This window comes from Mytilus californianus, unplaced genomic scaffold, assembly GCF_021869535.1.
Source record: "Mytilus californianus isolate M0D057914Y unplaced genomic scaffold, xbMytCali1.0.p SCAF_1, whole genome shotgun sequence".
NCBI lineage: Eukaryota > Metazoa > Mollusca > Bivalvia > Mytilida > Mytilidae > Mytilus > Mytilus californianus.
The window spans coordinates 106,024,698-106,041,543 of NW_026262581.1; the positions used below are offsets into that span (position 1 = coordinate 106,024,698).

General features: G+C 32.7%; 1 protein-coding gene across 3 annotated transcripts in view; it reads right to left on the bottom strand.

Annotated features, from left to right (window-relative positions):
* LOC127729143 (trichohyalin-like) overlaps positions 1-16,846 on the bottom strand; it is a 119,825-nt gene that overhangs the window by 11,855 nt on the left and 91,124 nt on the right. The window contains exon 1 of one of the 3 annotated variants that reach the window (XM_052236813.1): positions 2,803-3,381. The exons of the other annotated variants lie outside the window; for them this stretch is intronic. Within the exon in view, the coding sequence (XP_052092773.1) occupies positions 2,803-3,271 (469 nt within the window). The 5' untranslated portion in view covers positions 3,272-3,381. Of the gene's footprint in view, positions 1-2,802; positions 3,382-16,846 lie in introns of those variants that run through there. 3 annotated transcript variants of the gene reach the window in all.

Consider the following 16,846-nt stretch of genomic DNA (forward strand, 5'->3'; position numbering starts at 1 on the left):
TGGCGGGAAATAATTCTCTCCAGATTTTGCATACAATTAACATTGGCACCTTTTTTCTTTCAAAAACTATGAAAAAAAAAGATTTTCAAACATGGCTTTTTAACCTATATGTAATAAAATCATGAAAAGAAAAATAGTAGTTAGCAGGCAAAATTTGAATTTGCACTACTTGGATAAAACGAGAGGATTCTGACTGTCTGACGAAAAAGTCAAAAACAAGAGAAGCGAACATCCTTAAAATCTGCGGACCATCAGAAGAAAGAACCGTTTTAACTGAATAAGTTAGTTTATCACGCCTGGAATTCTTCCTGTTTAAAGACGTAAGAACTCTCCAGAATTACAATACTTAATTTGTTCAATGTTTTGTTCTACTTACAACATGATAATAGAAGACACGTTGAGAAATACCGTCTTATATCAAATATATTTTTACGAGAAACATATTTACATTTATGTACACATTTTTTTTTTATTTTGGCCTTATGTCCAATTTGGAACGAAGAGGATGAGTAATTACATATTATGTTTGGAAACACCTTTTATCATTCCAAATTATTATTAATAGCAACTCAAAGTTGTCAGTTTGTTTTCGATCTATGAGTTTGACTGTCCCTCTGGTATCTTTCGTCCCTCTTTTACAGCTATCTATTTGAACATTGACCATCACAGGCGTTTTAGACCTGTTTGTATTTATTAGAATGGCACGTGACACATTCCGTTGTTACCTTTTTTAATGTCTACGAGGTCTTAATTTATTTATGGAGGCAATATACTTCACCTTTAACCAGTCAAATACAAAATCCTTTGCGGTTTAAAGACCAGTCTTCTCATATCATCTTATACATAGAACCTATTTCACAAATTTTTTAAAAAGATTTTAAACTACAAAAGCAGGTGTTGCAAGATCCAAACAAGTCTAAAAATCCTGATTGCAATTCACTTTTAACCCAATCGGTTCGATATAGTTCTCATTTGTTCATGTTGGGGCATTTTATAGCTGACTACATAACTATGTTTTGCTCATTGTCGAAGGCCATACGGTGAACTACAATTGCTTGAATTAGAGATAAGAACTACCGATAGGGGAAAATAACAGGAGATAATAAGCCAGCTCAGAGTCCTGATCCTTAACCTAATCTGCATTTGGTCGCATAACAGGTCATTGACAAAGCGTCATTTAGGAGGGCAATTTGCGCAAGGAGAACCCATAAACGGTTAATAAGTTACATATATGGATATTTTTGTAAAAAAACGTCATTTATGTAATAGTAAAGAACAGTCGTAGTGTATATAATTAGTTTACATATGTACGTCAGAAAATTATAATTTTCAAATATTGCCTTTCACAAACTAATCTTTTATGAACCATTCAAGCAACTCTATGTCAAAACAAATAATGTAAGTTTTGTTCGCATAAAGACAAGAGTGCACACGCTGAAATGTGTCGCCTGCTTTACATATTGTGATTGAACTTGTACTGAAAATCTATTATATGAGAGTTTTACAACAAGCATCATATATATTTAACATTATTAATGGAAACGAGGTCAAGGTCAGGTCATGTACACCTTACAACCATACCATACACCAAATATAGTGAGCCTTTTGTTAATATCATTTGAGAAACAGACCAAACCAACAAAACTTAACGTTGATCAATGTACTACGAAAATGAGTTCAGGGTCAAATGAAACTTTCCAGTCAGACATGTACACTTTCAAATCCTTCCATACACCAAATATAGTTGTTTTTGTATCTGAGATACGGACGTGACCACGAAAACTTTACCTTGATCACTGATTCACGAAATGAGGTCGATGTCAGGTGATACCCGTGGGACAGACATGTAGACCTTGCGAAGATCCCACATATCAAATATAGTAACCCTATTACTCATAGTAAGTAAGTATTTCATGTGACACGAAATAGAAAAAATTATCAAGCAGTCGCTGAACCATGAAAATAAGGTCAAGGACAATGGAAATATGGTAGACGGAAACATCGTTATACAAGGGATATACATACAAGGTAGGAAGCATCCTGAAATATAAAGCTTTATACAAATAGTTTACGCTGCCGCCGCCGGATTGTGATCAATTTGTCTCGCATTCTGCGACTTTCGTCACATGCAAGACAAAAACAGGTCCGACCGATGAGATTTTTTTTTTAAATCCGATAAAAATCCCTCGATCCCTTTATGGCTGTAGTTTGTGTTGTATTTGCGCGATCAAAGTTATCATAAAAACTGGAAGATAAACTAAATATTTTTTTACAATATATAACATTTAAGAGCAAGTAAAATGTACTGTGAAATATCCGTTACAACTCAAATGTGAAGCATGGAGAAAATTGAATGATCATACAAACAAGAAGTACCTGATATACAATTAAGAACAATAACAGTTAATTCCCTTTGCGCAAACGATTTGTGTTAGGAAGAGGAGTTATCCTTTTCATTTTTATTAGTAACATCAATCACTTATATGTATCATCCTATTTTTAAAAAATCATAGATTTCTGCTTTATATCAAATCAATATCTTTAATACACATGTGTTATAGATCAATAGAAGAAATAAGAAGATATGGCATGATTACCAATGAGACAACTTTCTACCAGAGACCAAATGACGCAAAAATTAGCAACAACCTGAGATTACTTTAACACATTAATCTCAGCCACAAAATAATCATATAGTCCAATTTTACTTAAATATTGATCGTCTTTTATTATACCAGATACCGAAATTACATATATGTCTTTACTACCATGCTTGAAAAATTCAAAGAAGTTTACTTTTACCTTTGTCATTAACACCGATATATACCGTTCCCTTTTCCCTGTTGTTTACAATACCGCATGCATAACTCGCAAGACACCTTTTCTGTCCTGTTCTCAGAAAGTTTTCGATATTGCCACCTCCTTCTTTAAATTCTCTTTGTCTCGTTTCGTCGCCAAGATATTGATCTACTTCATAAAATTTTAAAAGTCTTTTACTTTCTACCCTTTTAGCAGATATTTTTCTGTAAGGGTACGCTATCTGTGTGAACTTGAATCCATTGTTATTAATATTATCGGTGACTACCTTTACCTCGTCTATTGATTGTAAATAAATTATTGCAGACTTTGTATCCCCACAATCTTCTATATCCACGGCATCCACAGATATGTCTACATTTAATCTCTTCTTTAATACATCCTGAATTGCTTGTTCAAGAATGGTATCGTTTTCCCTTTTTAAATTGTTAACTTCAATCACAAATTCTGTCATATTCTATTGAATTGTAAATTGCATTTATGAATAAGAAATGTGTCGGTAATTTATGTATTTGAAGTTGCTATGTAACACTCGATGCATTTCTATTTTCTAAAAGTGGTTATCATTCCAGGAAGTAAAATACCTTTTTAATTGTTCTGTTTTATGATTTTTTCGAAATTTTAATTGCAATGAAAATTTACCATAGCCTAATTTATTTCTTAAAATGTAACGAAATTTGTCGTTAATTTCATGCAAAAATCGTCAGATAGATTGTCTTTAATATTGTCGTAATTAGTTATTTAATGTATATAAATAGAAACATTGTTGACAGTGTATTGAGTTTTATTTAAATAGGCATGGACTATATTTATATATTTCATGAAACTAAATAATCCAAGGAAAAGAGTTGTTATCACTGTCGTTCGTCATGAGAAATGCAAACGATGATGAATAGAAGAGATCACACAGACGACCTCAAACATGATGTCAATGTATATGTATAATCACTATTTAGAAACCGTTAAACTGCTTATAAATATAGAAAAATGATACATGTTACGTTATGCCTCAAGTAATATAACCATTAAGATTTGTTAAAAAGATCTATAAATAACAATGCGAGCAATATACAGACTTTGCGATTTCTCGAAATTATATCCACAGAATTATGTCTGAAATTAAATGTCACATTGCTAGTTTATGTTTCCTTTTTCGGAGTGGGTTGGCAAACAGAATTATGTAAATATTTTGAGCATTAAAAGCTTTCTCAATGTTTTAAAGAATAAAACTTGCTGTTCGTGTTGATTGTTTTTTTTTATCTTTTATTTGTTTTCAATAGTCAGGATTTTACAATACCCCTACAATCACCACCTGACTATGGTTTTTAGGGCAAACATTGAAAGTTATATACAAGACTATCCATTTTTTTTAATTTATATTCATTATCATAATTCAAGAATAAAGTTATTAAAGAAAAAATAAATAAATAAATAAATATAGCTGCTCACACTCACACTTTCTCTCACTACTTACACACAGTCATTGCGATCTTACTATTAGTATGCATGTATGTCTATATATAAAGTAAAAATCAAATATCAACTGCTCACTATAGTATAATTTAAAGTATAAACGATAATAAATCATGAAAAAATTGTATGTAGTGGGGACCAGAATCTTTCATACGATGCTGCTCTATTATTTTTGTTTGCAATATAAAATTCATTTGATTGGTATTGTTTTATTCTGGATTTAAGTCCTACAAAACTAGGAGCTATATTTCTTAACTTACATCTAAAGATGTAGTTTTTAGCTATAATAATTAACAAATTTATAAACAAACTCTTAGTAATAAATCCCAGTAAAATTTCCATCTTACTGATGCTGAATTGCTCATCAAATAATTTGATTTTCTGTAAAAATAACAACCAAAAATTGTATGTAACATTACAATCATAAAATAAATGTTCTATTGTTTCCTCTTCCTCATTACAGAAGGTACATAGACTTGTTTCCTTTCGCTTAATTCTATATAAAAATGTATTAGTAGGTATAATTCTATGTAATATTTTATATTGAAAATTCTTTAAATATGTATTACTACAACATCTTTTCAAAAGAGAAAAATACTTCGACCATTCTGAGATTTCAGAATTTGTGACATCCTCCCATTTCAAAAATTTCTCATATGGGAGTATGCATATTTTATCTACAAGATCTCTGTATACAAATTTTAACTTCTTATTTTCCAAGATCCTTTTAGAAAATGCATCAAAAGGAACAAAATTTTCTAAGTTCAAATCACAATAATCTTTGATGTATTTTTTGATATATTTTGGAATGTTAGATAATAAACTATAGTATTTCAAAAAAATTTCCAAATAAGTTTTTGTCTTACTTGTTGAAATGTTAATAGTGATTTACTTTGACTATCTACAATGTCCCTTATAAACTGTATACCATATAACTTCCATTTCATATAAACAGGATATTCAGATATTGGTATAAAGTTTAGAATATCCAATGACAAAGTTTCTGGAACACATAACTTTGTATAGGGCTTTGCCATGTGTAGACAATCAAATATGTCTTTCCAAAATGGATTTTTTAAGCAATTAGAAACTTCTTTAATCTTATCCTTTTGTAATGTAAAGACTCTGTCACCACCTAACTGTTTTAGTTCTGCTAGTAATAAATTCTGCCAAGTACCATCTGGATTTGATAAAAATCTCTTTACCCAAGATAATTTAAGATATGTACAGAAAGACTGCAAGTGCACCATATTTAATCCTCCCTGTAAAAAATCTGCAATAAGAGTACTACGCTTGACTCTATCAGTCTTACCATTCCAAATGAAATTAAAAAACATAGCACTCAGCTCATTTAATTGTGAGTGAGGTAAATTCGGCAGGGCAGTCAACAAATGAATCAGTCTCGGTAATGCCAGAGTCTTAATTACAGTAATTTTACCTAGTAATGTTAATTTTCTATGTTGCCAGCTTTTTAGTATAGCTGAAACCTCTTTGATCTTTTTTCTAAAATTAATATCAAGAATACATTTTAAATCAAGCGAAAAATCTATTCCTAAAAGTTTAAAGTTTGTGTGTGACCACATAAGATTGTAATTAGGACACAATATTTGATCAGAATATTTTTTGTTACCAATCCAGACAGCTCTTGTCTTTGATTTGTTCATTTTTAATCCAGATAACATATAAAAAGAATCAAAACAATTGAGGCTTTCTTGTAGTGATGTCTCACTACCATCTAAAGTTAGAAAAGTATCATCTGCATACTGACTTAATAGTGTTTGTTTTTCATTGATGAGGATGCCATGAATTTTGGGGTTTGACTTAAGTTTCAAAGATAATAACTCTACACCAATAACAAACAAATAAGGGGAGAGCGTGTCCCCTTGTCTACAACCTCTCTCAAGATTGAAAAAAATTGATAGATTGCCATTGTTGATTACACAACTTTTAGCACTTTTGTAGAGAGTCTCGAACCATCTGCACATCGAAGGACCAAAATTAAAACTTTTTAATGCTTTTTGTAAAAAGACCCAGTCAACAGAGTCAAATGCCTTTTCAAAATCAACCAATAAAAGTAAGGCGCTCATGTTGTGATATTCAAGATAATACATCAAATCATACAATAATCTAGTATTCTCCCCAATGAACCTCCCCTTGATAAATCCCTTTTGACTGTCACTAATAATAAATGGTAATACAGACTTGACTCTGTTTGCTATAGCTGCAGAAGCTATTTTAATGTCTGTATTTAATAGGCTGATAGGTCGCCAATTACTAATATATCGCCTATCTTTTCCTTCTTTTGGTATACAAGTTATGACACTTTGATATTGAAAATCTGAAAAAAGACCAGACTCATATCCATAGAATAATGATCGATAAACATATGGTCCAAGATCTCTCCAAAAGAATTTGAAAAAATCGACAGTAAATCCATCGCTTCCTGGGGATTTTCCATTTTTCATCTTACTCAATGCTATAGCACATTCCTCATATGTCAAGTTACCCTCACACAGGTCATGTTGTTCCTGTGTAAGGGCAACATCGTGAGAAAAAAAGCTTTCACTTGAACAATCATTTTTTCTCTTTGAATACAAATTTTTATAAAAATTACGTTGTTCTGAGAGAATCGTGGATTGGTCAGATATATGATTACCCTGATCACCAATCATTTCAACCATTGTCTTCTTTATAAAATTTCTCTTTTCTAATTTTAAAAAATATTTGGAACATTTTTCACCATTTTCATGCCAGTTTGCCCGGGACCGTAATAGTAAACCCTCTATCTTCTGCTCTCTCATGGATTCTAACTCCACTTTTTTATCATTTAAAGTGGTCTGTACAGCTTCAGTAGGGGCTGTATTCATAATAATATCTAAATTTTGTATGTCTTCTTCAGCTTTCAGAGTGGCTTTTTTTTTCTTCTTTTGATTTAGATATACTGTGTGTAATGGACAAGGATCGGATTTTAATCTTCAGTACTTCAAGAAAAAATTGATCGTTACAAGTAAATTGTACATGGAATAGGTCATCTATACTGTCTGAAAGATAGAACTCAGAAACAGTATCCTTAATACACATCTTTACCTTTTCAACATATTCAGTATCTCTCGACAACTGTGAATTAAACTTCCAATATCCCTTACCCCTTTTATCAAGACTGGCAGAAAATGTGAAAACAATGGCTGAGTGATCGGTTTTGTATCCAGGTGTAATTTTTGTATTTTTCATAAGTGAAAATAAGTCTTCACTCACTAAACAATAATCTAGTCGACTCTGCTTGATAGGAGAGGTTTGACGCCATGTAAATTTTTTGTCATCTGGATGACAGGTTCTCCATGGATCCAAAAGTTCAAAAGTATGTGAAATTTCTTCAATCTTATTACGAGAGTTCAAATTTCTATTGTACAGAATATTATAAGTATCCATTTGAAAATCTTGTACAACATTCCAGTCACCACACATTAAGATACTAGTATTAGTATAGCAAGAGATGTTGCGTAAAATATCACTAAACAATGATGGTTCATCAGTATTAAATCCATAAACAGTGACAAAGGTTAGCCTTTGTTCATATAATGATAAGTCTAAAACAATAAAACGACCTTTCTGGTCTATCTTAGAATCATGAATCTTAAAATCAAGACCCTTGTTAAACATCACACTAACACCAGCACTTTTATTGTTGCAGTGACTGAAAATGCATGTATTACCCCATTCATCTTGCCAAAGTTTCTCAATATCCTCATTACTGTGAGTCTCTTGAAAACAAACAATAGATGCATGTTTACCTCTTACCCAATCAAAAATATCTAATCTTTTTTTCTTGCTCGAAAATATGCCCCTTACATTCATAGATAAGACTGTAATATTATTATCAATACTCATTAAGTAATATGTTCAATCAGACAATAAAAAAGCAAAGCAGTACAATGCTGAAAATAAAAATGCATACCCATACTAACAGCACATTTATACATCACAAATATACACAGAAGATGGCGCTTGAAACAATATTTAATACACATCAGATACTTTTCACAGATTGGCTTCATATGATAAATAACATATTATTTATTCTGATAATTTGGTGTTAAATGATTTATTTTCATTTTAAATTAACAGAAATGAGAACCTAGTATGATATTTTCTTAATTCAATATTAATATAAATTTCAAGTGTTGAAAATGATTTTATGGTAAAAAAAAAAAAAAAAGTTTTTGAAAATGGAGAATTAGTCAAATAATAAAGTTAAATTGTTTTATTCAAATCTAAGCAAATCTTTGACCATTTTTTTCTTCAAGAAAGTTATGAGTGAAAATTTCTTTCAACTCCATATTATAAAACATTCTAGTAATATAGAGTTACCTCCCATTTATGAACAAACAAACAAACGAAAAAATTACCACAATTAATAAGGCGGAAAATATTTACATACTTGAAAGTTTTTTTTTAATTTTTTCATCTATATTGTCATAAAGATCAAATTTGATTCTGTACTCACTGTCCTTCAATTTACCATATACACTACAGTTGTAGAACCAGGCATTGTTTAGCATCTCGTTCGTGTTTAGTCTAGCTAATAGTCCAAGATTTCTTTGGGTTATATCGTCGTGAAATTTAATGTCATTCTTCAACCCCTTCTTATTTCTCATTATCTTGATTTTTATTTCAGTGTTACGGACTTTTCGTGTTGATTGTTGAGTAGGTGTCGCAGTCTCGTTGTTTAAATCATGTTAACCTTTTATTTTTTTTACACATTTTTGAACTTCCAAGCTCTTAATATTAAACTGTTTAGCACAGGTATAGATACTGTATGAATTGTGACAACAATGAAATATTGAAATGATTTTTGAAAAACTATCAAGTAATCATAATTTAAAAATTGAACTCCAGAAATTAGTTTTCAAACCTTATTAGTTTATAGTTCACATGACATTCATTGGTGAAATGTTTCAGAATTATTACACTTCGTCTAATTCAATACTCCTTATTGGTGAAAACATCTAGGGCTCAGATATTAACCTCTGTAAGAGATTGTCTCACCAATAGCCAATAGCTGAGGCCATATCAAACAGCTGGGTCAATGTTCGCAATTGTTTCTCCGTAGGCGGTAATGGTAACGTTTTCTTCTGTTGCTCAGTCCATATCATTAACTTGGATATGTATGATGGCTCGTTTCGCAGCTGAGACATTTTCACATAATTGGTTAAATTTTCGCGGTACGAAGTGGGATTACTTTTTCCGTAAATTAGCAAACCCCGAAAATCCTTTCGTGATGCGGCTCCTCGTGGTAAAAAAGTAAAGTTTATCATAGAAACGTGTCAAATATCACTACACAGAGATTTTTTGTTTACACACAACTTATGAGTTCCTCATTATGAGGCGCATTAGGGATATTGACCCAGCTAATCGATGTTTCAATCATATTTTCATCTCTGGACAGTCCATATATTTGCAGATTAACCCTTCAATAGAAACGTTTACTTTTATCGTATTTGTACCGTAAACACACGCATATTTTATTGCACTTTTGTATAATCCAATCGGATATTTGTTCTTTATTTCCATGCACCGGGGAAAAAAATGATTGCTAGAGAAGGATGAAAACCTAGCATTATCCTCTAACTGCACGTGACGCTATAAAAATAATGTTCTCTCATTCCATACTGGAATGTATGGTGCTTATGTTGTAGCATCCATCCCGTTGCACTTGAAAAACCCCGCATATACATTATTACTTATAAAAATAAGGAGATGTTGTATAATTGCAAATGGGAAAACTATCCACAAAAGTTCAAATAAGTTGATATAAGCAATTATAGGTCATTGTACGGTCTTTAGCAATGATAAAACCCATACCGTATATTCGGCTGTATATGGCCCCGACATGAAAAAATATGATACAATTCAAACAAAAAAATTGACGGCTGAATTTATAACAAAACATGTTACGAAAAACAAATATGAAAGACATGAACCAACGCAAGTTTCAATATATATTTACAATTTTTCCCCAAGCCTTTGAATATCTTACGTTAAGGACAAACTGCAAAACGTCGAAAACGATTTTATTTTAAGATTGCTATTAGTATTTAGATATGTTCAAATATTACACAAAGAGATTTGTGTAACCAATGGTTCAGCGGTATAACCAAGTAGTAGTTAATCAGTAAATTTAGACAACAGTGGTTTACTGATGTTCAAATCTCCTTAATCGATTAAAGAAGATACAAATCAAGGTATCAAACAAAAACTGAGGGAAGCGCATGAATTCCAAAAGTGGTGAGACCAGTTGCATCGACATATAAGCGTCTCTGTCTATGTATGCATCACTCGTCATGCGAATATGCACCCAGTTAAAATGTCACAAACGGGAATAAGATTTAATCGGTTAAATTCACGGTTAGACGACTATTCTGGTATTTAAAGATCTAAGAACGCAATAATTAAATATCGTATTTTTGCCAAAATTTTTGTATTTACATTTTTAAGGAAACCCCAAAAGTCATATCAAATCATTGTAAGCTATACAAATCAAGGTAACTGACTAGATGATATCGTCTATGTACTTGAATTCTATTAGAATGGAGACAGATAAAGTAACTGTTCCATCCCATTATTACCTAAGGAGCAGCCAAACATATTCAATGCATTTGATCGTTAAGAATTCGATATATATATATATATATACAATAACTAGTTGGACGACAAAATAAAACTTTTTTATCAGATAAGTGGAAAGGAAACAGCAGAAATCAAGAAAATGTCATTTTAAAGTGAAAATTAAAAAGTATTTATCTATAGTTTAATTCTACCCTTAAATTTAATAAGACAAGTGTTTTAATTGAAATACTTGTGTAAATTAAATTCATTTTAATATGAATGTGAGGGAAATTTAGTAGTTATCGGGAAATTTGTTTCATAGGAAGAAACGACGGCATTTTACATTATTTGTTAATTAAGGTTTGCTCGGATAGAAGATAGAATCGTTACACTGTCGGTAGAATAGCGGACACTTGGTTACGTTATCGTATCTATATAAATGTTAGAAACATCTTGAGGAAAAACTACATAAATTCTGATAATTTCGTCCCGGAAGGGCAAAACAGGCATCAAATGGTTTTGATTGACAACTTTTCAACTCATTCTCTGCCAACTCCAAAGGCGTATCAATTTTAATGTTTAGGAATTATACATAGATTTCCGTATCTATACTTATTCAAGGTAACAATAATAATACCTTATATTCCGGTGAGATAAAGATACAACCTCCAGGGGCGATTAATGTGTCTTGATTAGACAATTTGCAAATTTCTTCTCACCTAGAAATACAAATCTTTTCATTTTTTATGAGAACTATGACTTTACGATTGTTGACATAATATGTTTTACTGCATGATTATCGGATTGCAAACATTGCTTTAAGGTAACAAATAAAATCTATGGAATTACTTTTTTTTTGTCTTGTCAGTCTCAATGTAAAATACTTTCACGAACAAATGGTGTATAGCTAAGCTTAACATATAGTAAGCTTGTGGCGGAAACAAGACATAAGTATGTAATTCATGAAGCCTGTTAGAGATACAAACTCGTTGATCTTCTAATAAATTAACTTTTATTCTTACTTATGGCTATAAACTGTATTGTTGATCCTCCTGTAAATGGTAGAAAATATTGCAAGCGAGATAAACCATATTAAGGTGGCGCCATAAGGCCATCCCTACATGAAAAGACCTCGATCAGTTGTTTTCCATTCGCTCAATTGATTGATATAGTCGAGCGTTTGATTTTGTCAGATTTAATGGACTTCAACATTTTTACATTTACCTTGAAGTTCGGTATTTTTCTACTGATGTTCTATGTCTATTTTCTTTTGTATACTTCTAATATATACTTGTATAAATCATTTTATTAAAATTTGGTAGTAATATCTAATTAGTTGAAAAATTATAGGACATGTTCTGAACTTGGAATTAACATTATCAGAGGTTATATTCCTTTATGTTCTTTTATAATTAATACTAAATATGAAAAACATGGTTCTGGGTTAACTCATCTAGATCATCCGACAACATAAGTTTCCTTAAAAACACAGTAGAATTGGATCTTCTACGTAATGCTCTTCAAATTATATACCTTTATTCTGTTATCAATAAGAACCTGGCTTGAAACTATGAAACTCCCTACTCTTGGTGCTGTGTGAATCATGCATACATTAATGCTATTAAAATTCTAAAGAATCTGATCTTAGTTCTTCTCCTCGTACTATAAAATTAAAACCTAGCACAGAAAACCCAAAAAGAAATTGTTTAATGTTATCAACCGTGTAGGACCAAAAGTTGGGAAAAATGATATTGTTTTTACCGGAAAATGGTGACGTTTTATATAATAACAACATCTTATTACAATGGTGGAACAAATATTCAAAGTTGTACTCATCAAACAATATGCTAGTTGATGAAACAATTGAATACCGAAATGTAGGCAGAATTTCAGAACCTGGACACCACCGAAAATGACAGATTTATTAGCGTTTGATAACATCAAAAGGCCCAAATTTGTAGAGATTGATAACCTTCTGTACGAGATTCTATGAAACGAGAATTTATTTTAATTTCAGTTTTTTGAGGAATAGTCGCAAAATCTAAGGACTGTTTGAATTCATGGAAAAATGCTCCAAAGTATTCAAAATAATTTATTAAGGATCAAAAAGTTGTATCCGACCTAACGAACAATTCACAATGGATCTCAATCGACAAATGGGTCAAATCTAGAGAGTCAAACGAGGTGAGAATCTTGCACCTAGATTGTTTACTATATTTATCAATGACCTAGTTCTTTAGAATAACTCTAGCAAAGTGGAATCACATTGGAGAACGAATTTTTGCTTAGCGTCATGTTGTATGCGGATAGAATTATACAACTCTCTACTTCTTCATACGGACTATAATCTCAACTGGCTATACTGGACAACTGGTCACAGAAATGGGCTTTGAAAGCTAAAGTGACAAGACAAACATCTTACACGTCAGAAAAGCATCATTGGCGCGAGGTGACTATGGTTTTAAGCTAGGTGAACATGCAATAGATTATGCACCGCACATTGATATCTTGGATTTATGCTGGAAGAGAAATTTAGATTATTTCGTTGGCGCGAACGAACCCTGAAAGACAGACAAATTGTTCTATGATCATTTGTATCTATTTTGGCCATGGCGTTGTCAGTTTGTTTTCGATCTATGAGTTTGACTGTCCCTCTGGTATCTTTCGTCCCTCTTTTGTATCTAAGTTATACAAACTAGATGATATAGACTATGATATACATATGCTACTGTACAGTAACTCCAATCACACATAATTTGTCCGGCGTATGGGACTTGATTGACTAAATAAATAGCAAAACAAAGCAACCAGTTCGTTTTCTTGGCGTTGGTAGGTTCATATTGATTCCAGCTTAAACAAGTTAATTGGGATAGATTACGCCGGATCAGTTAACATGAACTAAAAGAGATTAACGTTGCGAACAATTTTATAGGACTGTCGCTTTTCGGTCAACAATCGATACATCGAGTAAAAAATTTAAATCCTGCTTGGACGATAGTCGACTTTAAGAATTATTAACTTCTTAAAGTACGGATTAGTAATTACATTAGTGACAAATTTATCATTGGCATCTTTAAAGACAGACATTGCGGAAACACCAGTCTAAATGATCTGAAGGTCCAAAAGAGAGGCGAAAAATACCAAAGGACATTCAAACTCATTGGTCGAAAAACAAACTGACCACTTCATAGCAAAAAAAGAAAAACGACGAAAAGAAAAACAGCAGTACACAAAACACAACATTGAAAACTAAAAACTGAGCAACACGAATCCAACAAAAAAACGGGGGTGATCTCAGGTGCTCTGAAAGGGTAATTATATCCTATTCACCATGTGGCACCCGTCGTGTTGCTCGTGAAAGTACAAACCCGTTGATAAGTGTAATACGGTAGGTCATATTCGAGGAAAAGAGGACGGGATTGTAGTTACAACAATTGGAACATATCTGTCGTCATCTGTGAAACAGATATTCTCTATCGGTCTACCAACTCGTGAAGGAGTCTGTAAGATTTCAACTTTACCACTTGGAACTCTTGTTTCAATAGCTTCCTTGTAAGTAGCAACTCTAGGCTTCTTTCAAGGAAATCATAATAGGAAATACAATATCGTATCAACTGGGAGATATATATATCCTCCATATGCAGGTGCTGCTAGAATGTTGCTACATAGAAATGGAAAGTTCACAATTGGGATGATGAAATCATCTCTTTTGTCGTAAAGTTTTGTTCTCAACCAACCATTATTGTCAATTTCTACCGGAATGTGAAGATAAAGGATAATGCTAGCTACTTTTGGTTCTTCCTGAGAAGCTCCTGTATGAAGTCAGCCTCATGTTGATAAAGTAAGTCGGCAAAAAGAGGAGTACAGTTGGTTCCCAAACCTCGAATATGAACACCGGAATTCATCCTACAGTGTGCAACCTTACACAAAAATGAACATTTCACGACAAGAAAGGTCAGTGATTGCTCGACTGAGATGCGAACTGTTCAAAAAAGAAATCGAAATAGGACGCATTCTAGGAATTCATGTAGAACCGCTTATGTAAGATGTGCAGGTCAGACTCTGAATCCGAACTATTTCATGTACAAATTATTGTATTACTATGCAATGAATTAACTCATATAGATTCTACCACTGCTTCGAGTGTCATACGATATTGTCCCTTCGCTATGCTTGTTGAACGTTTTAAATACTTTACCCATGTATATAGTCCCTCCCCGTAATCGATCTCTCCTACTTGCGGGGTCCTGAACTCTCTATTAATCAAAAACGCGTCATGGCCAAAAAAGAAAAAAGACAAACAACAGTACACAAACCACAACATAGAAAACCAAAGACTGAGCAACACGAATCCAACCAAAAACAGGGGGTGATCTGAGGTGCTTCGGAAGGGTAAGCAGATTCTGCTCCACATGTGGCACTCGTCGTGTTGCTTATGTTAGTACAAACCCGGTGATAAGTCTAATTCGGAAGGTCACATTCGGGGAAAAGGGGACGGGATTAAAGCTACGACAATTGGAACATATCCGTTGTCATCTGTGAAACGGATATTCTATAACACTTAAACCAACTCATGATGGCGTCCGTAAAATTTTCCGGAGCACCTGAGATCACCCCAAGTTTTTGGTGGGGTTCGTGTTGCTCAGTCTTTTATGTTGTGTTTTGTGTACTAGTGTTTGTCTGTTTGTCTTTTTCTTTTTTAGCCATGGCGTTGTCAGTTTATTTTCGACTTATGAGTTTGAATGTCCCTTTGGTATCTTTCGCCCCTCTTTTACGAAGGGAGAATCTCAACTTCACCACTTGAAAATCTTGGTTTGATAGCTTCCTTGTGAGAAACAACCCTCTATCAGGGAAATCATGATAGGAAATAGAAGCCCTGGAATATCGTATCAACTGGGACATATATAATCCGTATACAGGTGCTGCTGGAATCTTGCTATATAGAAATGGGAAGTTCACAATTGGGAAGCTGAAATTATCTCTTTTGTCGTAAAGTTTTGTTTTCAATCAACCATCATTGTCAATTTCTAGATGCAAGTCAAGATATGAGGCAGACTTAACTGTATCTGTTGTATCCGTTATCTCAAGTTCGAGGGGATAGATGCGTTCAACATAGTCACCATATTTTGAATTATTTAGTGAGAGAACATCATCTAAATAGCGGAAAGTGAAGTTAAAGGACACTGCTAACTTCTTTTTTTTTCTTCCTAAGAAGTTCCTGTATGAAGCCAGCCTCATATGAATAAAGGAACAAGTCGGCAAGAAGTGGGGCACAGTTTGTTTCCATGGGAATGTCGTTTGTTTGTTGAAAAATACGTCCTTAAAGCGTAACAAATATGTTGTCAATAAAAAAATCAAGCATCTTGATAATGTCAGTTTCAGAGAAATTTTTGTTTGAATCAGAGTGATTTTTTACAAAATACAATTTGTTACTCCCTAAGACAAGAAACTTGTATCTACGTAGGCCATTTTGTTATGAAACAAAGCAGGACCAACTCTTTCATTTCTATTTTAGTTTGGAATGGGGAATACTTGTGTAAAGTGTAGAAAAGTAAAATGTTTTAATACTATTGCAAGATGAAAGAGTCTTAGATTGTATGTACTTAAAAGATCTCTGGAATTGTTTAGTATCAGCATCTGATTCATGCCACCTCTAGAATAGGTAGTTTCACAATAACTTTTAAGCCCGGCTTTTATTGCTGATAACATTGATGTTAATAGTTTAGAAAGAGGTTTCGTGGAGCACTTGGAAGACCCAGCAATATAACGTTGTTCGTAGGACACTTATGTAGTTTAGGTATCCAATACAGTGAAGCAAGATCCATTTCTTCATCTTTGGTTGAAATTGCAAAGGAACATAGAACAGACCTATGATTATCCTGGATTTCCTCCTTGGTAAGTGTCGTGGGGTATATGTTGAGTTTCCATGTGAACTGTCAATACCTAATTC